This window comes from Felis catus, chromosome C1 (genome assembly GCF_018350175.1).
Source record: "Felis catus isolate Fca126 chromosome C1, F.catus_Fca126_mat1.0, whole genome shotgun sequence".
Lineage (NCBI taxonomy): Eukaryota > Metazoa > Chordata > Mammalia > Carnivora > Felidae > Felis > Felis catus.
In genome coordinates, this window is record NC_058375.1 from 126,594,493 (window position 1) to 126,619,074 (window position 24,582).

The 24,582-nt window shown below is 37.3% G+C and overlaps 1 protein-coding gene across 6 annotated transcripts in view; it reads left to right on the forward strand.

The window, feature by feature from the left end:
- The window catches only part of RAB3GAP1 (RAB3 GTPase activating protein catalytic subunit 1), a 111,834-nt gene that overhangs the window by 36,460 nt on the left and 50,792 nt on the right, over positions 1 to 24,582 (forward strand). For all 6 annotated transcript variants that reach the window (XM_023259279.2, XM_023259280.2, XM_045034816.1 and 3 more), the window contains 4 exons: positions 14,139 to 14,258; positions 15,750 to 15,915; positions 20,497 to 20,596; positions 23,648 to 23,729. In XM_023259279.2, coding sequence (XP_023115047.2) covers positions 14,139 to 14,258; positions 15,750 to 15,915; positions 20,497 to 20,596; positions 23,648 to 23,729 — 468 coding nt within the window. The remainder of the gene's footprint in view (positions 1 to 14,138; positions 14,259 to 15,749; positions 15,916 to 20,496; positions 20,597 to 23,647; positions 23,730 to 24,582) is intronic.

Below are 24,582 nucleotides of genomic sequence, written 5' to 3' on the forward strand. Positions count from 1 at the left end.
TCTTCATCCCTTGCTGTAGTCTTTGGTTTAAAATCTAGTTTGTCTGGGGCGCCTGGGTGACTCAGTCGGTTAAGCATCTGACTTCAGCTGAGGTCATGATCTCACAGTTTGTGGGTTCGAGCCCCGTGTTGGGCTCTGTGCTGACAGCTCAGAGCCTGGAACCTGCTTCGGATTCTGTGTCTCCCTTTCTCTCTGCCCCTCCCCTGTTCATGCTCTGTCTCACTTGGTCTCTCCAAAATAAACATTAAAAAAACTTAAAATTTTTAAACATAAATCTAGTTTGTCTGATATAAGTATGGCTACTCCAGCTTTCTTTTGATGCCCATTAACATGATAAATGGTTCTCCATCCCCTCACTTTCAATCTCCAGGTGTCTTTAGGTCTATAATGAGTATCTTGTAAGCAGCATAAAGATGGGTCTTGTTTTTTAATCCATTCTGACACCTTATGTCTTTTGATTGGAGCATTTAGTCCATTTATATTAAGAGTGATTGTTGATAGATAGGAATTTAGTGCCATTTTATTGTTTTGTTGTTGTTTCTGGAGATTTTATGTGTTCTTTTCTAATCTTTGGTGCTTTTGGTCTGTCTTTCCCACTCAAAGAGTTCCCTTTATGTAAAAAAAATTTTTTTTAATGTTCACTTTTGAGAGAGAGCGCGCGCAGCACATGAGTGCATGTGTGAGCAGGAGAGAGGCAGAGAGAGAGAGAAGGAGGCGCAGAATCTGAAGCAGGCTCCAGGCTCTGAGCTCTCAGCACAGAGCCCAGTGTGTAGCTTGAACTCACTAACAGCGAGATCATCACCAGAGCCAAAGTTGGACGCTTAACTCCCTGAGCCACCCAGGCACCCCCAAAGAGTTCCCTTGCGGAGCTGATTTAGTGGTCATGAACTCCTTTAGTTTATGTTTATCTCCGAAACTCTCTCTCTCTCTTTCTGTTCTGAATGGCTGCCTTGCTGGATAGTTTTCTTGGCTGCATATTTTTCTCATTCAGCACATGGGTAACTGGCCTGCCAAGTTTCTGTGGAGAGATCTGTTGCTAACCTTATTTTTAAAAACTTTCCTTGTAAGTTAGGAACTTCTTTTGTCTTGCTGCTTTTAGGACTTTTTTCTTTATCTCTGGTTTTGCAGATTTATGCTATGTCTTGATGTTGGCCTGCTTTTATTGATGTTGATGGGAGTTCTCAGTGCCTCCTGGATTTGTATGCTGGTATTTTTCTTTTCTTCTTTTCAGCTTCATTATTTTCCATAATTTTATCTTCCTTTCTTCTTTTCAGCTTCATTTCCATAATTTTATCTTCTATATCACTTATGCATTCCTCTGCTTCTTCCATCGTGTGGTCCTTATATCTAGTTGGTTTTGAATCTCAATTATTGCACTTTTCATTTCAGCCTGACTAGTTTTTAAGTCTTTTATCTCTGAGAACTCTGGTGTCTTCTATGTTTTGTCAAACCCCGCTAGTATCTTTACATTGTTTTAAATCCTGGATCAGGCATATTACTTGTATCTGTTTTGATTAGATCCCTGGCCATGATCCCTGTATCCATATTCTGTGTGTTAGGTCTCTGTCTTCTTCTGTGTGTTAGGAAAGCTTGTTATGTTTCTTGCTCCAGAGAGTAATGGCTCTATGAAGAGGTCTTATACTGTCCAGGGCCTGGTATTTCAGGGAAGTGTCTCTGGTGTATGCTGTGTGCACTGTGCTGCAGTGTTTTGGCTGCTCTTTCCCTAGGTCAGTCCTCTGCAGAGTTTCTCCTTGCATGCAGTAGGGAGTGCTTGGACTTTGGCTAGAGTATGGCAAGTTTTAACTAGGCATGTTCTGTTGTGCTTGTTAAAAGAGACCTGATGCTTTTCCCACTAGAGCTGAAGTTTTACAGAACTCTGTAGTCAGTAGACATACAGGAGGTTTGTGCTGGTCTTCTGAGGGTAGGGGTCACTGCTCTGGTTCTCAGGAACACTTGCCCAAGAAAAGCAACACCTGTAGAGTGCAGGGGAGTGGGTCTTGATGTAAATAGTTTAGGTGCTGCCACTGTTGGTACTGTCTGCTTACTGAGGTTAGTTTATGCTGAGGTCCAGGAGTGAGAAATGGCGCCAGCCCTCTCCCTTATCCCTGAGAGCGGAGTTCGTGCTCACTGCTATTCAGGAAGCCCACCCAGATGGCAAGCAATCTCCCCTTGTGTGTTCCAAGCTTCCCTCAACGTCGCTACCTTCGCTCTGTGTCTGAGCCATCTTCTTGCTTGGCAGGGTGGTGCACACATGTTTTTCCTAGCCATGCCAGCTGAGTTTTAAAACTCCAGATTTTAGGGAATTGCTGTGGCAAGGACCTGTGCTGGTTCTCTGGGGAGGGTTTTGCCATGCTGGGACTGATGCAAGTTTGTCCCAGAGGGGCAGTTCAACAAAAGCACAAGGCTGTGGAGTTTGGAGTAAAGTTCAGCAAAGAGCTGCTGTCCAGATTAGCCACCCTCAGCCAGTGTCTCTGTACCTATGCTGAGGGGTAGGGGAGCATAATGGCACCTGCTGGCTCTTCTGTCTCTGGAGGGGCAATGCCACCTCTCTCAGATGTACTCTACAAAGGGGGAAATATCTCTCCTAGTGCTTCCCAGGGGAAACTTAGATCGTGTCATCTGCTCCTGGGCTCTCTGCCCTCCTTCTCCATAGGAGCAGAGGGGTAGGGGAATGTAATGGTATCTGCTGGCTCTTTTGTCTCTGGAGAAGCAATGCTACCTCTTCCAGATGTGCTCCAAGAAAGGGAAGCCATCTCTCCCACTGCTTCCCAGGGGATCCTCAGATTGCGCCATCTGTTCCTGAGCTCTCTGCCCTCCTTCTCCACAGGAGCACAGCAGCACCCTCAGGGCTCAGTACCAGCCATGGCATAGACTTCTAAAACTCTAGTCTTTGAGCTCCACTGGTTATAAAAACTCATGGTAATCAGCCCCTCTCCTTTTCCCAGTCAGTGGCTTTGAGGAAGTGTTTTCCTTGTGTGATCCCCTGTGTGTACCCCTCCCTCCGTCCCTCCCTCCCTCTCTCTCTCCCTCTCTGTCTCTCACCTGTCCTGCCTCTCTCTGTGACCAGGGCTCCCTCCCCCTCCATAGTGCTGTTCTCCCCCAAAACATGTCTCTGCTCCTCCTAACTTTGATGATGTTGCCTCTTGTCTCTCTCTGGTTGTGCATTTTGTTCTGTCCTCAGATTGATTGTACAGAATGATTTGATATTTATCTGTGTTCAAGGGAAGAGGCAAGCATAGGGTCCTCCTACTACTCTGCCATCTTAGCTCCTTCTCTTTGTTTTATCAGATTTATACATAATTATTGCTTTCTTTTTTCTTAGGTGCTATCGTTACGGTATTTAAAAATTTTTTCTTTCCAGCTCTTTGTTGCTAGTATATAGGAATATGATTTTTGTGCATTCATTTTGTATTCCATGACTATGAAATCCAATTATTAGTTCTAGGAGGAGTTTTGTAGTGTCTTTTTGGTTTTCCAGGTAAATAGTCAATCTGTGAAACAGGTATAGTTCTATTTCTTTCTTTACAATCCCTTTTGTTTCTTGCCTTTTTATTTATAATTCACCTTTTTATTTTTTTAGTGCAAAAGGTGATTTTATTAAAGCATGGGGACAGGACCCATGGGCAGAAAGAGCTGCCTGTGTCTTGCTTTTTTAAACTGGCTAAGACTTCCACTAAAATATTGAATAGGAGTGGTGAGAGTGGACATTTTTGCCTTGTTCCTGATCTCAGAGAGAAAACATTTAGTCCTTGACCATTAAGTGTACTGCTAGCTGTAGATTTTTCGTGGATGCTCTTTATCAGGTTGAGAAAATTCTGTTTCTAGTTTGCTGAGTTTTTGTCATGAATGGATGTTGAATTTTGTCAAATGCTTTTTCTGCTTAAATTGATACGATCATTTGTTTCTTTAGATTTTTAATATGGTATTTCTTTACATTGATTTTTGGATATCTAACTATATGTTCCCAAGATAAACCACACTTTTTTGTGGTATAATTTGTATTTGTGCTTATATGTATTGCCGGATTTGATATGCTGTTATTTTGTTGAGGACTTTAATGACTGTATTAATGAGGAATATTGGTTTGTAGTTATCATATACAGTAGTACCCCCACTATCCTCCTGCAGTTTTGCTTTTCATGGTTTCGGCTCTCTCAGGTCACCTGCAGTCCAGAAGCAAATGATCTTCTGATGTATCAGAAGGTCATTAGCAGCCTAGTACTATGTCAGAGTGCCTGTATCATTCATCTCACTTGATCTCATCATGTAGGCGTTTTATCATCTCCCATCACAAGAAGAGAGAGTATAGTACAATAAGATATTTAGAGAGAGAGAGAACATTCACAAAACTTTTATTACAGTATAATTGTTCTGTTATATTATTAGTTATTGTTACTGATCTCTTACTGTGCTTCATTTATAAATTTGTCATGTGTGTATAGGAAAAAAAGTCTATGTACAGTTTGGTACTATCCGTGGTCTCAGGCATCTACTGGAAGTCTTGGCATGTATTGCCCATTGATAAGGGACTACTGTACTTTATCTTGATATCAGGGAAACGCTGACCTTATAACATGAGTTGGGAAGTATTTTGTTCTGTTTTCTGTAAGAGATTGTGTAAAATTGATGTTATCTTTGAATGTCTGGTAGAATTTTCCATGCAAACGTTCTGGGCGTGAAGTTTTCATTTCATTGAAGTAGTGGTCCCTTCTGGGGTTTGGGCTTTAAGCAGAAGCCTCAGTTCCAGTTTCTTGCCTGGTATATACACTCATATCCCTGAGGGGCCATTCAGAACATTACCACCTCTGTGTTGCTTGGGTTGATGGAAAGTCATGTACATACAGTGCTTGAATAAATCTGTAGGTTATAGAAGGAAGATGGTTTGTGGAGAGATTGATGACATCATTGAAAAGATAGGCAGCTTCCTACTCCCAGTGCTTTATAAACAAGGATATAGTGGAGGGTAATACCTGAGTAATGTGCTTCTGAAATTATAGTTTCCAGACTTTATTTATATTTGTTATGAGGCTGGGGTATTCTTAGACATAGCCTAGCCTGGATGCATGCCCGAGACTACCTCCCCTGGACTGGGTATACCTTATCAGTCTTAGAGTTACATAATTCACATTGTCACTACTAGGATAAAATACATGGTATTCGCAGATGTACACAGACTTTTCTTCTACAATCCTCAATTTCTTGAATCTGTTAGAGCATGGTCAGTTTTGAAGACATCTCTGTGAGTCATACTAACAGGCTTTTAGCAGCTAAAAGGCTTATCCTGTAAAATCCCAATCCCCAGTTCCTAGCTATTAGGGTCTATAATCCAGAGTTTGTAATCCCCTGGGCTTTATCAGAATCACCTTGTGTGCTTACTTCTGCCTTTCAGTTCCCACTTTGTTTCTGTCATCCTTTTTACAAGAAATCCAGCTATGTATTAAAAAAATTTTTTTTAATGTTTATTAATTTTTGAGAGAAGGAGAGCGCAAGGGGGGAAGGGGCAGAGAGAGAGAGAGAGGCAGACACAGAATCTGAAGCAGGCTTCAGGCTCTGAGCTTTCAGCACAGAGCCCCCCAACTCAGGGCTCACAGGGCTCACAGGCTCAAACTTGGGAAAGGCGAGATCATGACCTGAGATGAAGTCAGATGCTTAACCGACTGAGCCACCCAGGCAACCTTGCAGTTCAGCTCTGTATTTTTAAACATTGTCATATTTTGTAAGGTATTTAGGTGTGTTTGGGGGGAAGGGGAGGGTCTGTGTCTTGCCAGTGTGCCACACTGCTTCCATTTTTAAAAATTTGATCTTTCGTAAAGATTAGAAGGTCAGCAATCAAACTTTTGAGAATTATTTGAAAATTAACTGTATTAAAGGGATATGTATTTTTTCTAATCCAGCAAACATTATTTTTAAACATTTACTGTGAGCCAGATACTGAGATACCAAGGATACAATATGATCCCTAGCTTAGTACACTTTGGGATTAGTAGGAGGCTAGATAAGGGAACAGTGGCAGCATTATTGATAAATGGTGTCATGGAAGGCAGCACTGGGCTTGATTCAAACTCATAGGAGGTGCCTCCTTTTAATCCAGGTCATGTTGGGAAATTGTTTTCAGAAGAGGTACTACCTCACTTGAATCCTGATAGAATAAACTAGGTAAAGTTGTTTGAAAAGACATTCAAGTCAGAACAAGAGCATTTGTAGAGATGGTAGTGCTTAAATCAAGAATTGATTTATTGCTATACCTGCAAGTATAGCAGCAGAGCGTTGATAATGACAACTTAAGATTTTATAATGTTCTTATACTTGTTTTTTTAAATAGAATTTTAAAATTATAATTGTTTAAAATTCTGCAGTTTTCAAGACTATTATTTACTTATCATGCTTCTCTTACCACTTGAAGAATAACATACACAAAAGTATTCACCTATAAACATTTTCCTTTTTAAAAAACTAAAGGTAGTACTAAACCAATGACATTGAAAATTTGAAAACTTATGGAAAATACTTATTTATACATTGTGTACATATACAGTTAGCATAGGTGGACCCTGTCAGAATGAGATAAAACTAATATAAGATTAACTTACATTTTCAAATCAAAGTTTAGAAAGTAGAATTTTGGCACTTATGGCAAATGCTTAGTTCTGATAGTTTATTTGTCTAGTACTTTGAAATCTTGCAGTTTCAATTTTTATATCAAGCACCTGCCAGATTAGCTCTAAACCTGTTTAACTTTTTAAAGGGTATTTTATAAAACTGGTTTTTAAAAGATATGTGGCCATGATCAATTTTTGTGGTCTAGTCAAGGTAATTGATCTTAATGATGTGGTCTCTTGGATACTTCTGTCTACCTCCTTATATACTTGTCCTTTATCTTCTAATGGCTGATTTCTGAAACCATCAATAGAGGTTTATTCCCTTTATTGTTACTCCTTATAAAATAAGTAGCCCTGAAAATGATAAAGATGTTAACCTAGGGGACATTTATGCCTAAATGTAAATTTATGAGGTCTTTACTGAGCAGAGGTTTTAATAAGAAGGAATGGTAGGCAGGATAATGAACCTCCCTACATCCTAAAGATGTCTACTTTCATAGGTTACATGGCAAGAAGGGATCAAGGGAGCAGATGGAATTAGGATTGCTAATCATCTGGCTTCAAGGTTGGGAGATATGTCCTGAATTATCAGGGTGGGCCCAGTGAAATCACAGGAGTTCTTAAAAGTGGAAAAAAGGCAGAAGAGAGTCAGTGTCTGAGTAGTGTAATATGAGAACTTGGCCTGTATTGCTGGATCTGGAGAAGGCAGCCAGGAGCTAAGGAATGAGGGGAGCCTCTAGAAACTGGGAGGGATAAGGAATGAATTATCTTTTAGAGCTTCCAAATGGAACACAGTCTTGCTGACAAGTTGATTTTAGTGTGGCGAGACTTTTGTCAGACTTCTGACCTATATAACTGTAAGATAATAAATTTGTTTTAAGCCACTGATTTTGTGTAATTTGTTACAGCAGCAATATGAGAACAATACAAAAAGTGAGAGCATAAATGCTATATGCCTGAGAGGCTCTACTGAGCTTGAAAAATACACTGAAAGTACAGCTGGGTTTAATTCATGATAAATTTTGTCTTTGTGGTTTTGCCTTTGTCTAGTCTAGTGTTTGGACGAACTTCAGCTTCAACCACACTTTAAGGGAATAGCAGCAACAACACAAAGAAATAGCCTACAATCTTGTAAGTTGTGTAGTTGAGTATTATGATGGCTTTTAAAATATATTTATTGTTGTGATTTTAATGCATTTTTTTAATTGGCTACAGAGAGAGGTATGTGTAAAAGGACCTGATAGTTTTGAGAGAACGGTATTTTAGAATAGCTGTAAGGACCCATAAAATATTATTCTTTCAAAAGCAAAAATGTTCTGAAGACTTCTGGTAACAGTGACATGACATAAGTTGGCAGTTCCTCCTCTGCAGAAAAAAAAAAAAAAAAGAAAAGAAATTGGAAACCATTTTAGAGTACTGGATTGCACAAAGGCAGACAACAAATTGAGAAGCATTTATTTTTGAAAAACTTCTAGAGTTTCAGTTAAGATGGGTGTATCTTCTGGCCCTTTTGCCTGTGACTATTCCTATTACTGCCCTGTTCTCAGTCTGTGTTGGTGAGAACTGGCTTTCCAGTCTAGGCTGGTCATGGAACCATCAGTTCTGTTAGTTGATTCTAGGTAGAGGGCAAAAAACCCTGTGGCTCTGCCATCTTAAAAGTAGCAGACTTGAGTGAGTGGATGAGGAAAAGCTGTATGTGAACTAGGCCAGGATTGCAGTCCTGGTTCAAAGCAAGTGATGGATTAGTCAGCATTTTAATAGGGAGCTACTGTATGTATGAGAGCCATAGAAGAGTTTGGATACATTCCGCACACATCCCTATATGATAGGGAAACTACAAACGTGCAGGGGAGATGCAAGAGAGCCCAAACTTGAGAACTGGGTGCAACTTCAAATACAGCCCCTTTTCCCCCAACAGATCAGTTAGCAGAAAGTGAAAGTCTAATGGTCTCAGGTGTTTGAGCATCTTCTGTGCCCAATTACTAGCTTACTACTAAGCTACATTGACAGTCTGTAGCTCCTAGGGAGCCAGGAGAAGAATAAAATGAGTGAATAGAGACATCAGTAGCTAAACATCTTGGGAAAGACAGATTGCACAATTTAAATTTGGACACGTTACTAAATACAAAAAAGAACCTTCAAAAAAGTTAAACAGGACTTGGTTTTATTACAATATATTATCTAATTGTAGTTTTTAACCACAAATTACTAGATATAGAAGGCCATACAAGAAAGTGTGACCCGTATGGAAGTAGGAAAAAAGTTAGTAGAAACTGTTCTTAGTGGGCCCGGATGTTGGATTAGCAATAACTTCAAAGCAGTTGTAAACACATTCAAAGAATTAAAAATATGCTACCAATGAGTAAAATAGGAAATCTCAATAAGTAAAAACTAATGAAGAACCGAATGGAAACCCTAGAGTTGAAAAGTATAACTGAAATAAACTTTCATCAGATGAGCTCAAAAGCAGGTCTGAGATGGCAGAAGAAAAAGTTGGTGGATTTGAAAGATTAGTGGAAATTATCTAATCTGAAGGACAGAAAGAAAAAAGGTTAGAGAAAAGTGAACAGAACTTCAGAGATCTGTGGGTCATTGTCAGGTGTTCCAAAGCATACTTGTAATAATAGAGGAGTCCCAGATAAAGAGAAGGGACAGGGAAAAAAAATACTCAAAGAAACAATGGCCAAAAACTTCCCTAGATTCAATGAAAACAAAACAAAACAGAACATTTACTTATAGACCCAGGAATCTCAATGAATTCCAAGTGGGATAAACACAGGGAACCACATCTAGACACACTATTGTCAACTTGCTGAAGCCCAAAGCAAAGAGAATCTTGAAAGCAAGACAAAAATGACTCATTATGTACAAAAGAACAATACTGTTTGCAGAGAAAACATTGGAGAGCAGAGGGCAGCACAGTGATACATTCAGTTTTGAAAGAAAAAAACACCAGCCAAGAATTCTATATCTAGGAAAACCATCATAAAAAAAAAAAAAGATGAAATAACAACACTGTCATAAAGACAGAATTCATTGCAAGAGACCTACCTAATAGGCAGTATTAAAGGAAAGAGGTGATAGGTAACTTGGATCCCCAGGAAGGAATGAAGAGCATTGGAAATACTCCAGTAAATGAAAAGAGATATTCTTTTTTTTTTAAAATAAAGTTTATTCATTTGTTATTTCTGAGAAAGAGAGTACAAGTAGGAGAGGGACAGAGAGAGAGAGAAACACACAGAATCCAAAGCAGGCTCCAGGCTCTGAGTTGTCAGCACAGGGCCCGACATGGGGCTCAAACTCATGAACTGTGAGATCATGACCTGAGCTGAGGTCAAATGCTTAAATGACTGAGCCACCCAGGCTCCCCCTAAAGGGATATTCTTTTAATAATAATTTTAAAAACCCTATAAGATTGTTTAAGCCATAATTGTAACACTGCATTGTTGGGTTTATAACATATATGTAACATGTAATGTATACGACAATATTGCACAGAGGAAGAGGGGAGGAAATGGAGCTATACTGTGTAAAATTGCTAGATTTTACCAGAATTAATCTGAATAGAATATAAATTAGAAATGAAGATTGCAGTATCCAAGCATCTCTGGGAAGATAAAAGTGAAAAAAGAAACTGTTTATTCATCACCTCCTTTTTCTCAAGTATTTTGTATATGCTAGGTATTTAAATATGCCCAAGGAATTTTTTTATTACTTATCATTAGTGTTCTTGGTGATCCAGTATTTTATGAATATATTCTTTATACTATTTGAAGAGGCTCTGAATATATTTCTTTCTAAAGTAAGAAAGAAATTCTACATGTCAGAAATGTAAAGTGGTAGCATTCAAAGTTGACAGTATGTTTTTATGATTTTCCTCTGTAAGATAAACAATAGGTGTATCAGGTACTAGTTATTTGTCATTATTTTCAGTATTTATTGGAGCAAGAATGAAAAATGTATGTTAAAATAGATAAAAATGAGTGATTGTCCTACCTTTTTCTGTTGGAAAATGTGATGCTGAGGCACATTTATATTTAAATTTAGTATTTAGTATATGCATATGTAATCTGTTTGATAAAACAGTTCTATTATTAAAACTTGTCATAGTAGGATTTTTATTTGTGTTTATACATTTGAGCTCCTAATACATTTAAGTTACTAGACTAGAAATTGTAGGATATATAAAGATTTATTAATGATTCTTATAATTTTATTCCCCCTTCACCTTTCCCATTCTGTCCTTCCCATCCCTCCTATGTCTACACACACAAAACAAGGGGGCTAAAGCATCTCATACTTACTAATACGGGAAATACAGGATATGTCCATCTGGGTATTTTATGAGTATGTCTGTTATATGTATATGCATTTTTGTGCTTTCAGTTTGGGAATTTTTTTCATAAATTGGATTTTGCCATACATATGCTGATCTACATTCTTCTCAGCATTTCATGATCACCTTTGTGTCAGTAAATACATACCTAATTTTTTTTAAGCTTATTTATCTTGAGAGTGAGAGAGTGTGAGAGCCTGAGAGTGGGGGAGGGGCAGAGAGAGAGGGAGAGAGAATCCCAAGCAGGCTACGTGCTGTCATTTCAGAGCCTGACACGGGGCTCCATTTCACTAACCATGAGATCATGACCTGAGCCGAAATCAAGAGTCAGATGCTCAGAAGCAACTGAGCCACCCAGGCATCTCCCACCCTTTTTCTTAATTTTTATTTTTTTTAATGTTTATTTATTTTTGAGAGAGAGAGAGAGACTGAGAGTGCCAACAGTGGAGGGACAGAGAGAGAGGGAAACACAGAATCTGAAGCAGGCCCAGGCTCTGAGCTGTCAGCACAGATTGAAATTCTGTAACCATTAAATGACAATTCCCTAATCCCTCATCCACTGGGCCCTGGGCCCTGGTAACCACCATCCTAGTTCTATGTAAGTTGGACTGCTCTTTGTACCTCATGTAAGTGTAGTCTTACTGTATTCATCCTTTTGTAACTGGCTTAATTCAGTTAGCATCAAGTCTTCAGGGTTCATCTGTGTTGTAGCATATATCAGAATTTGTTTTCCTTTTAATGCCGAGTAATATTTCAGTGTGTGCATATATCACATTTTGTGTATCTGTACATCTACCGACAGGCCTTTAGGTTATTTCTACCTTTTGGCTAATGCATAAGCTGCTGTGAATAGGCACGTTTAAGTATCTCTTTGGGTCTGTGCTTTTTATTTTTCTAGGTGTATACCCATATGAGGAATTGTTGGTCACTCTATGTTTAAATTTTGATGAATCACTGTACTGTTTTCCATAGTGGGTGTACTATTTCACATTCTCATCCATCATGCTCAATGGTTCTCAATTCCCCATATCCTTGCTAACACTTGTTACCTGTTTTGGTTTTTTTTGCTTATTGTAAGAGCCATCCTAGTGGGTGTGAAGCCGTATCTCATTGTGGTTTTGATTTACATTCCCCTAATAATTAGTCACGTTGCCCACAGCTTTTCATGTGCTTATATTCCATTTGCATATCTTTTTTGGAGAAATGTTTGTTCAGGTTCTTAGTTCACTTTTTAATCTGGTTGCTTGTTTTTTGTTGTTGGTTTTGCTCACTTTTTAAAACCCCCATTTAAATGTTTGCTTACTTGAAGACATCATCTCAGGCTTCAAGTAGATCTAGTATGGAAAGTAAATCAGTGGTATATATTCATCTTTCAAAGATAATGCTAGTAAATTTTAAAACATATTAGAATTCGGAGAAGAGAACATATTTAATGGAATGACAGGATGGTATTTGAGGTAAATCTTCAAAAAAGTATCAGTCAGATATTGATAAAATGAGGGGAAACATTCCAGTTAGAGTAAACAAAGGCATAGAGGACACAAGTGAGTTTATTGCAGATATACAGGAAGCAGTTCAGTTTGGCTTATTTATTGTTATTGGGAGTGTACAATCGAAGAGTTTGTATGTGGAGAGGGAGAAGATAGTTAGGCAGCAGCTATCAGTGTTAAAGATACAGATGTTCTTTTACCCAGCAACTTACAGGAGGTTAGCCCACAGTTAAAATTGTAGACATAGACAGTGAGTGGTAGTATTGTTGCAACCACATAAAACTGGAGACAGAGTACTGATCAGTAGGGGATTAGCATTTGAAAAGGAGGTACAGAAACTGTATTTAGTATAATCTCATTTGAGGGTAGGGTGAGTACATGGACATAATATTTCTGAAAGAGTAAGTAAGAACTGTTGACTGGTTGCACAGTATGGGTGATGGCATGTGGGGAAATGCTCACCTGTTTTGTTTTCTTTCTTACAAGGATATTAAAAAAAGAGAAAAGTATATTTTTAAAGACCTTTAGAGCTTAGACATCACAGCTCTGGGTTCTTTCCAGTATTGAATGCTGCTTCTGCGTATCTACTTTTGATTTCAGGAGTAGGAGGGTGGAGGGAAGGTGAAAAGATGAAATGAATTTTTGTCATCCAAACAAGAAACAGATTATGGGTTGGACTATTTTTATTTTGTAATCTTTATCACTGGGAGACTTCTTGAGAATGTTCATAAAAATAAGCATTCACAACTCTACATATCCAGAGTTAAAATAAATTAGGCAAATGAGTAATCCCTTTCACAAATTACTTTATTTAAAAAAAAGTCATTGAACGAGTGCCTGGGTGGCTCAGTGTGTTAAGCGTCTAACGTGGGCTCAGGTAATGATTGCATAGTTTGTGGGTTCTAGCCCACGTGGGTTCTAGATTGTGGTTCTCGCTCTCCCTCTCTGTCTGTCTCTCCCCTGCTCGCTCTCTCTTTCAAATAAATAAACTTTAAAAAATTAACGTAAAAAAGCCATTAAATAAAAATACATTGAGGAGTGAATAGAACAGAAGTTTTCAGTGGGCAAAATCACTAACTTGACCTTATATTTTTATAAAGTTTGACCACAAATTTGTATAAAGGACTTGACAACTAAGTGAGAAGTTTTCATTTTTCATAGCAAGATATTGTAGCAAGAGTAAGTGATTCTCTGATATTTCGTGATGCCTATCTAATATGTGTTACTGAGTAAAAGAATACAAGAAATTGCTAATTAGGATACTTGAATAAACCATGTCCTCACACTTAGCACAACTACATGATGGCTGATTCCCTACCATTTAGGGAATTTATCAAACTTTATCTTTCCACACCAGTGGACTTAATGTTATCAGCTAATTAAAACAAGCTTTAAGTCTTGGAAAATTTTAAGGCAAAACTGTTAATGTTCTTTTTGTGTGTGTGTGTGATTTCTGCAAACTGCTTTTAATTTGTCAAGAATAAAGAGGAAATAGGTGAATAATGGAAGTGTTTTGCTAAATGAAGGAAATTCATGTTATTGTCAGTTTCCATTAAAAAAGAGAGAGAGAGAAACACCTGTAGTTCAGATGTGACTTGCTAAACTTCCTTCAGGGAAATTTTTTCAAGTTTTTAAATAACAAATTTTTGTACTCTGAAGTTTTCCTTGTTTAATAGCAGTGATTCTTTTTTTTTTTTTTTTTTTTTTTTTAAGGTATGGATTGCGGGAGTTTGTGGTGATTGCCCCTGCTGCAAACCATGATGCAGTTCTCAGTGAATCTAAGTGCAATCTTCTTCTGAGTTCTGTGTCTATTGCTTTGGGAAACACTGGCTGGTAGGTGGACATTTTGAAATATATAGACAATGAGTTAACTATTTTTAATTATAATTTATGAAGGAAAAAGTTTACTAAGTATTAGATTTAAAAAAAAATGATCATTAGGGTTCCTACTTGTTCGTTATTGTGTTGGAATATCTTATGGAAGAACAAACTCAAAACCTTTAGTGAGTGCATTTCTAAAGGGAAATTTACTGAAATATTCAATGAATATTTGAAATGAAAAGTAAATTGTACTATTTTTGTGTTTTACTTCCAAATGTTTAGTTTATTTAAACTTTTTTGTTACAAAATCTAATTTTAAAACTTGAAAACAGAGCATTGCCTCATTTATCCTCAGCTGAGAATGTCCATGTCAAGTGACTCAAATTTTTTGCTGCTCTGTGCATGTCTACAAATGACTGAAAGTGCCAAGAGTATTGATTTTGAGGTACAAATAAATTTTAGGGAATAGGCTTATTTGCAAAGATGCAAATCTGAATAATGAGTACTGGCTCTATTTTCAAATGATAAAGTAAAAAATATTTCAGCTACTAATGTTGGTTTAATTTATATTTTCATACCTGTGAATCATATTTTATTTTGCCTTTGAAAGGCTAATATGATAGTGATACCAACAGGCCTGACCCCACGGAGGGTCCCTCAGGACCAACCAAGAGGATCCTTGGCTGTGTGCAGGATAGAAATCAAACATGGCTACCAGGAGATGAAAACAGAGATTATTAAAAGCATAGAGAGAGTGAAAGTACAGACAGAATGTCTGGGAGACTCAAGATAGGAGGGAGTTTGTCTTTGCTTGGGGTCTGGGGATTTTTATCGAGGATTGTGATCTGGTATACATGTCCTCTCTGGCATCCAGGAACTGGTTAGAACAAAGAGGAGGGCCCAGGTGTTAGTCCTTGGAGCCAGGGGTCGTTGGCATGGAGATGTCTAGTGGTGGTGGTCTGGAATATGCATATGATAGCTTTGTCTGGTCATTTTCACCTAGTCCTTCCTTAGATGTTATCTGTTCTAACGAAATCGTTAACTCCTTGTCTCTTACAAGGAGGACAAACTGTTTGCATTCTGAAGCACATGTAAAGTGGAGGCGCAGGTCCTAGCAAGAATGGAAACAGGAAAAGGAGCAAAAAGCAGATTTTTATGGAGTCCTTCAATATCCATATCTCAGTTGATCGCTTTTATTCAAGAAAATTTTCATTCTGCCTGTTTTGACTTTCAGCTATTTTAAAACAATTTTCTGACTCAAAAGTGCCACTAGATGATAGTTTCTTTAGCTTATTAGTTTAAGGAGAAAAGGAACTAATAGTTTTTAGTATGAGGAGAAAAGGAACTAATAGTGTCTCTGTTAATGTAAGTATGATGAATGATTCTTGGTTAGTGTTTTTAAATATTTGAGATTAAAATAATATAATGGGGAAATTTTTAGATTTAGGATTACTCAGTGTTTAATGAACTTAAAGTCTATTCCTATTGAATTTTGTCTTACAGCCAGGTGCCACTCTTTGTGCAAATTCATCACAAATGGCGAAGAATGTATGTGGGCGAATGTCAGGGTCATGGTGTCCGAACTGATTTTGAAATGGTTCATCTTCGGAAAGTGCCAAATCAGTACACTCATTTATCAGGCCTGCTGGATATCTTCAAATCAAAGATTGTGAGTTTGCATTGATATTATCATTCTTATCTGGGATCCAGATAAAAGCAGTTTGGTAATTTTATTGAGTATGTAGAAACATTTTTTCTATAATACTAACAATGTAATTACTTGGAAGAAAGATATAATGATGACATAAATTATTATGTATGTTTAAAGAAATAGTATCCAATTAGATTTTTAGTGTACTAATACTAAAGAACAGTTAATCAAAGTAATTTTGTTGTCGTTAATATTTATTTACTGTGTTATCGCTTTCTGCTCCTTCTCCTTTAATAGTAATACAGTTGTTGACCCTTGAACATTGCGGGAGTTGGGGCCTAACACCCCACCTCCCACGTGCACAAAAATCCACTTACAACTTTTGATTCTCCCAAACTTAATTACTAACAGCCTGCTGTTGACTAGAAGCTTCACCAGTAACATACACACTTGATTAACACATATTTTATGTATGATATGTATTGTATATCATATTCTTACAATAAAGTAAGCTGGAGAAAAAAAATGTTATTAATTATTAAGAAAATTGTAAGGAAGAGAAAATACATTTATAGTACTAAACTGTAAAAACCTCATCTTTAAGTGGACCTACACAGTTCAAACCTATGTTCATGGATCAGCTGTTGCCAACCTCCTCAGATGAGTGTGTTTGGAACTTTGAGCTCCTTGAGGTCTCAACACTTTGGATTCTAAATTGCCTTCTCCCTCCCCCCCCCCCCCCCGAATGTTCATTTTATTTGATTTTTAAAATTAATCTGGCTTATGTTTTATGACAGAGAAATAAGGCTAAATGGGATGTACTTAGTACCTCCTTGGTGTTGTATAAAAACACTATCACAGAGATATGGAAGACTTGCTTGTGTTACTCTGGGGAAAGAAAATTGGGGCTTAAGTTGAGGAGCTGTTAAAGAGCAAAACCAGATGAGGAAATGGTGGATCGGGTCATCTACTTAGAGAAATATTCCCTTTAAGTGCTTAAGTTACATCCATCTCACTGAAGTGATCATACTTTACTAACAAATTGATATCAGGCATCTCTTGGTATGATACCTTGAATAGGATATATTATCACCTCTGTTGCATTCCTGCCTAAAATGTTTAACATAAGTCACAACATCTGGGAGCAATCTCATGTTTCCAAAATTAGCCATATTTTGCAAAATTACTGGCCTAGACTCTTAAAAAAAGTCAGTATCATGACTGCCAAAACAAAGATTGGGAGCTGTTTAAAAAAAATTTTTTTTTAATATCTATTTTTGACAGCAGAGAGAGTACGAGCAGGGGAGGGGGTAGAGAGAGGGAGACACAGAATCTGAAGCAGGCTCTATGCTCTGAGCTGTCAGCTTGGAGCCCAACACGGGGCTCGAACCCACGAACTGCAAGATTATGACCATAGCCAGTCAGATGCTTAACCAACTGGGCCACCCAGGCACCACGTGGCAGCTGTTTAAATTAAGGGAGACTAAAATGACCTAAGAGCTAAATGCAATGCATAATCCTTGACTGGATCCTTGTCCAAAACAAAATAGCCAAAAAGAATATGATTGGGACAGTTTTAATATGGACTATATATTAGAAGATATATAGTCCATATTAAAATTGCCAGTTTTCTTAATCAGCTCATCACATCATCTGACAACTTCCACAAAACTCACTTGTCTACATATGAAACGTCTCTCAAAATTAATTTTTTTAAAAGTAGGCTCCATGCACAATGTGGAGCTTCAACTAATGAACCTGAGATCATGAGTTGCATTCTCTACCAACTCAACCAGCCAGGGGCCCGTCAAAATTGATTTGATAGGAGAACTTAAAATAGTTGAGAACTGTTTTGGGTAGTTTAGATGTTTTACATAGTTAAAGCTACCCAATATGTGATTCTTCTGTAATAATTCTAAAGCTGTTTTTATAAAAATTACTCTTTAACATCTGCTTGGAATGCTTCAAGGCACTCACCCTACCCTGAAAATTTATTTCATTTTAACATAGATCTGATTTATTAGAAAAGACTTCCTTCAGGTAAGCAGAGCCGGAGGGGCAGTTTTGCCTTTTGGAGTACCTAAAATTTAAATTTGAATTCTGCCATAATCCTCTAAATATTTGAAAACTTACACTATGGTCTTTTTTCATTTAGACATTCTTCCTTCTTTCAGATGTTCTCTTTTTTTTTTAAATTAATTTTTAATTTTTATTTTTGAGAGAGAGGGAGAGAGAGACAGAGTGTCAGTGGGGGAGGGCAGAGAAAGAGGGAGACACAGGATCCAAAGTAAGCTCCAGGCTCTGAGCTGTCAGCATAGAGCCCAATGCAGGGCTCAAACTCACACGTCGCAAGATCATGACCTGGGCCAAATTCGGATGCTTAGCCAACTGAGCCACCCAGGCACCCTCTGATGTTCTTTATATTTCATGGTTTTATACTCTTGATGGTTCATTTGGATATTTGTCTCTTTTAGAACTACATTTCTTCATTTAAAAAAAAATTTTTTTTAACGCATATTTATTTTTGAGAGCACACGAGAGAGACAGAGAATGAACAGGGGAGGGGCAGAGAGAGAGGGAGACACAGAATCCAAAGCAAGCACCAGGCTCTGGGCTGTCAGCTCAGAGCCTGACGCAGGACTCAAACTCGCGGACCACGAGATCATGACCTGAGCCGAAGTTGGACACTCAACATACTGAGCCACCCAGGCACCCCCATTTCTTCATGTTTTATGGAAATTTTCTTTGCAGGTGCATTTAGAATGAATGTTATATCTAAAATTTTTAACTTTTTCTCCCATCCTCTCTTGTGGTTCTATAATTTTGTGGTTGCTCCCTACATGTAGAAAATTTCAGAATTGGGTCTTAAAATGGTGTTTGGAGCCTCTTGCTCTGAGGTGTTATTAGGGGTATTGCATACCTGGTCCTGGAATCGCTGGATTGCTTGCTCAGGTTATGAGAGCGGTCACTGACCACCCCCCGCCCAACCCCCCATAGTAACTCTCCCCAGCCCATAACTTTCAGCAAAATTACCATACCAAGCAGGTATGCTCTGCCCCAGTGTCTGCCTTAAGCACAGTCTTGCAGTGCACTCACTCTGGACTGAGTTGAACTTGTGGTTCCACTTAATGCAGTCTGTAATCCTAGGCTGTCACTGCCTACTTCCACACCTGGAACTCAGCAGGCATATGCCTTGAAACTTTGGATTTTCTGCAGCTTTCTAGGACCCACAAAGATATTTATGTCATATTTGATCCTAGCTCTTTCTTTCTGGTTATCGCTTTCTATGCTTTCTATATTTATCTATGTTGCTGTGTAACTGGAGCAGAGGTTATGTGTCAAGGCAACTTTGTTATGGTTTCTAGACCATTTGTACCTTATTACGGGTGAACACTCAGTTAATATCTGGACTTGACTAAAAAGTTTATTATTCCTAAACAACCAGAATCTTACCTTGCTTGGCAAGGACACAGCAGCCCAAAACTAAATTATCTTTTTTGGGCAGCCACTTTACATTGTGACTTTAGATTGAGTTTGTATTCCATTAAAGCTACTAGTGACATTTATAGATGTTGCTGAGCTAAATGTCTCTTATTCTTCCTGATCAGCAGTATCAGGAACACCTGGTACCTGGTTAAATATGCAGAATAGCCTTGAATCTATATTTTCACATGTTCCCTAGGTGATTCCTATGTATATTTGAGTCCTATTCCACATTAATGTAGGTTACCCATTATTAAGGGAAGCAGAGCTTATAGGATGTTTGGATGATATTAATTTTCATGATTAAAAAAAATTTTTTTTAATGTTTATTTGTTTTTGAGAGAGACAGTATGAGCCGGGGAATAGAGAGAGATGGGACATAAAGTTCAAAGCAGGTTCGAGGCTCTAAGCTGTCAGCACAGAGCCCGGTGCAAGGCTCAAACCCATGAGCTGTGAGATCATGACCTGAGCCAAAGTCAGATGCTTAACCAGCTGAGCCACTCAGGCGCCCCTAATTTTCATGATTTTTAGTGAATGTAAAGATGAATGTAAATTTTCTATTAACTGATTGATTGATACAATCTATTTTGCATGAGTGACCATTTGTCTTAGTCTAAAATTATGGTTAAATATTCCAAGACTGGCTTTAATTTGGGTTTATTTTCATTTAAAAGAAAGAGAAGGCATCATCTCCTCAATCCTGGTCTTATACTTGTAATAGTTTCACTTTAATTTTAAAAAAATGGGTAACATTTTTCTCACATTCATTATTGCTGAACAGAATAAGAAATTATATTTGTATAATTAAAATTGTTAATATTTTGAAGGAGCATTTATTTTGTTTCCAGGTAGTTATTTATTTATTTATTTAAGTTCATTTACTTTTGAGAGAGATCTGCACACAAGCAGGAAAGGGGCAGAGAGAGAAGGGGAGAGAGAATCCCAAGCAGGTTCAGCTAGGGTTAGATCTCAGGAACTGTGAGTTCATGACCTGAGCCTGACCTGAGCTGGACTCTACTGACTGAGCCACCCAAGCACCCCAAACACCTCTCTGGCATTGTTTTTAAAACACTTTGTTTAAAGCTACACAATATTGTCTTTGCATTTATTTTCTAGGGATGTCCTTTAACTCCTTTGCCTCCGGTTAGTATTGCTATTCGCCTTACCTATGTACTTCAGGATTGGCAGCAGTATTTTTGGCCTCAGCAACCTCCAGGTGAGATAATTTAGAGCTGTATTTAACTTACTGAATATAAATGGAAAGAAAATATATTCAGAAATTAAACTTATTTAACAGTGTGTTTCAAGTGTTTTAAATTGGAAATATTTGTAATTCATTCTAAATGTAGTATTGCTGATTTAATTACCTTTATAATTTTGTTTCTCTTAAAAAAAGCTTTGAAGTTTGCTCTAGAGACAGCATTACTCTATATGTGACGATCTATCTTTGAAAGCTAATATTATTTATAAAGCATCCCCCCTGCTGTGGAACATCATGTGCTGCAAATTAGTATGTAGTGAATGATTAAACTGTCTGTTTTTAGAATATAATAACGGAAGCCACCCTCATAAGCTGAGAGCCTCATGGAAAATAGAGTTTGAAGAGTGCTAAATAAGAAAAGCAGGAAAGAAAAAAAAATGGGTATATACACATATACTTACAAAGAGCTCTAGAATATTTAACTTGCATTTGATGTAATTAAAATCAGTTTACCTCTTATTCATAAATGGTATATACCAATAGACTGATTCATTTAGTAATCATTAATTATTAGCAGGTTGTGTCTGGGTTGCAGGTATAAACAAGACATTACCTAAGTTCTAGAAAAGTTAACCCTGGTGGACATATAGCCTTAATAATTAAGTGAGGATTTGGCTCCTGGGTGTTTCTCTCATATATAAGTGTAATTATATTCAAGTATTTCTCATAAGAAATTTAACACAAACTTATAAATAAGTATTTTACCAGCCTGAAAACATTTTCTAGTCTACTCCCCCCTGCTGAGAAAAATAAATTAGAATAAAACAGTATTTCTTTATTGTTTATTTTTGTTCCAAGTAGTTGGTTATTTATAGGATGGAAAGTTGGTAGTCTTGGGATGTTAGAATTAATGTAGTATATCCTCAGACTTTGGTAGTTATATATGCTGCTAGTACCTTATTTATGTACTGCACAATAATTTGAAACTCTGATGTGACCATGAAAGAACTGCATCTAAACTGCAGCAAAGGGAAATAAAAGCTAAGCTGAGAGTAAATTATAAGAAAGACGCAAATGTTTGTTTTGGTAATTTTCGTTCCCAGACAGCAATACCCTCTAGGCAATTTGTAGCCACTTTCTAGGTGAAAGTTTCAATTCCTGCCTTCCTTTTCCTTTTTTCAAAGTCTGCTCTATTATTAGTCAATTTTAAATATTTCCCAAGATAGTATAGTCTGTTGATGATCTAAGAGGAAGCCCAAGATCCAGAATGTTAGCATTATAATTTTGGTTGCCAAAAAGGACTTTGTTAATGTTTACTTGCCAGCTTAAAAAAAAATTTTTTTTAATGTTTATTTATTTGAGAGAGAGAGACAGAGAGACAGAGAGTGAGCAGGGGAAGGGCAGAGAGAGGGAGACACAGAATCCAAAGCAAACTCTAGGCTCTGAGCTGTCACAACTGAGCCTGACGCAGGGCTCAAACTCGTGAGCCTTCAAGCCGTGAGATCATGACCTGAGATGAAGTCAGACACTTAACCCCACTGAGCCACCCAGGCGCCTCTCTTGCCAGTTTTTTTTTTAATGGGGAGGACCAATATATTTATCTTACTCCTCAGTGAATTGAAGGCCATATAAATTTTTAACATTTTCTCATATAAAGGGAAGGAAAGGATTTGAACATGTAATACGGGCCAGACATTGTGCTTGGCATTTTATATGTTATTTCATGTAATTATCGTTTATCTATGAGACAGGTGTTATCTTTCTTGGAGAACATATGTAACTTAGAGAACATAGGTAACTGGCCCAAGGTCACAAGTGATAAAGTTTGCTTTCAAACATTGGTGAAACTCCACATCCCATGATCCTTTCATTCCATAGTGTTGCTTCTGAGTTTAATTGAATTAAGACTATTGTACAGTTATGGTACAAAATTTTTAGCTTATTTATAAAATATGCTTATTATACGTTGTGAAGCTCTTAAAAATTCACATCTTGTAATAAAGCTAGTCATTGTAATCTTTATTATAAGTATTTGTTAGTTGGAAAAATGGAATGAAACTGACTTGAGAAAATTTACTGAATCAAGTAATTGAGCCATATTTAATGATTAATTAGGTGACAGGTAATCGTCAAACATGATTTTAGCAAAACTGGGGAATATTCATAACAATAGAATTTAATTTGAGGAATTTCCAGTGTAGTACGAATAATGAAAAGCAGCCATCTGAATTATTTCAAAGAGAAATAAATCCTTTTGATGTCTTTTAGAAGTGTTTATTACCTCTTTAAGAGGGGTGGAGCTAAGGGGAGTGATTTACCCTCTAAATTCTCCTCTCATCTCAGATACTGTTCATAACAGAAAGGAAATTCTTTGCTAAACTTCAAGTATTTCCATGTACTATCAACTGAAATAAAAATTTATTAATGATAACTAATTTGCTCTACAGAAATTATTGACAGCAAAACTGATGAATGTAGGTTGGTAATTAAATTTGTAAATACTTGGATAATCTTTTATATAGATAATATTAATCACATTTTTAGAAAACGCAAAAAAAAATTACAGATTAATGTTCTCTCAAGCAATATTTAAGGAATATTTCAAAAGGGTAAAATGTAGAATGCATGGCTTGAATTAAACACTGTATAAATAGGAATTAAAGGTGTTCTTTTTTTTTTAATTTTTTTTTTTTAACATTTATTTATTTTTGAGACAGAGACAGAGCATGAGCAGGGGAGGGTCAGAGAGAGAGGGAGACACAGAATCCGAAACGGGCTCCAGGCTCTGAGCTGTCAGCCCAGAGCCTGATGCGGGGCTTGAACTCACAGACCGCGAGATCATGACCTGAGCTGAAGTCGGACGCCCAACTGACTGAGCCACCCAGGCGCCCCAAGGTGTTCTTTTATTGTAACATTCTAGGGGGAAGTCTTTAACTAGGCTGCTCTCTACATATATGCTATTGATATAGGCACATTTAAATCTGTGATCTCCCAAAGAACTAACTTAATTAAATACTTATTTCTTCATTTCTTGCTGAATAATGGAATATTATTTCTTTTGTTTAGATATAGATGCCCTTGTAGGAGGAGAAGTTGGAGGCCTGGAGTTTGGCAAGTTACCATTTGGTGCCTGTGAAGATCCTATAAGGTGGGAGTTTCAATATATCATTTGAATTAAGGAATTTACTGTTTATATTAAAACTGATTTTACTGTGCTTTGTAATACCATAGCCTTTTGGAATGAGTATAGTACCGGAAACAGATCTTCATCTAACTATCTGCCCATCTGCTTTTTTTCTCTGTAACTGAAGAAATAAAAGAGGCTTGGGGCGACTGAGTGGCTCAATTGGTTAAGCGTCCAATTCTTGATTTCAGCTCAGGTCATGATCTCATAGTTTGTGAGTTCGAGCCCTGTGTCAGGCCCTATGCTGACAGCGCGGAGCCTGCTTGGGATTCTCTGTCTCTTTCTCTGCCCCTCCCCTGCTTGCTTGCTCTCTCTCAAAATAAATAAATAAACTTAAAAAAATTTCTTAAAAGAGGCTTTAAAATATTACATAAAATGTATATAATACCATTTATTGATTATTCCATATAGAAGTGATTCTTGGCCTACTTTTTGGTAAACATTTTATATATTGAAAAGCACAGAGAAAATCATATATAACAAACTTTCACCTATTCGTCACTGAGAATTAACAAGTGTTTACATTTTCCCTGACCACATTTTCCAGATGTACAAGTTGAGACCTAACTAAGAGCTATAAAGTGACCTCTAGGTTACCCAACTGCTTTTCTAGAAGAGCCACTGAAATTTAAGAAAATTTTATATAAGAAAATGTAAGACTTGGAAAATTTAATCACTGAGAGTAAAATATTTGGAGAATATAAACAGTGCTGATTTAGAAACTGTTTTATTTAGTTAAACTATATGGTTAGTTAAAAAATATATATACACACATACATACTTTTTTTTTTGTATCCAAAATGTATTTATTGGGATG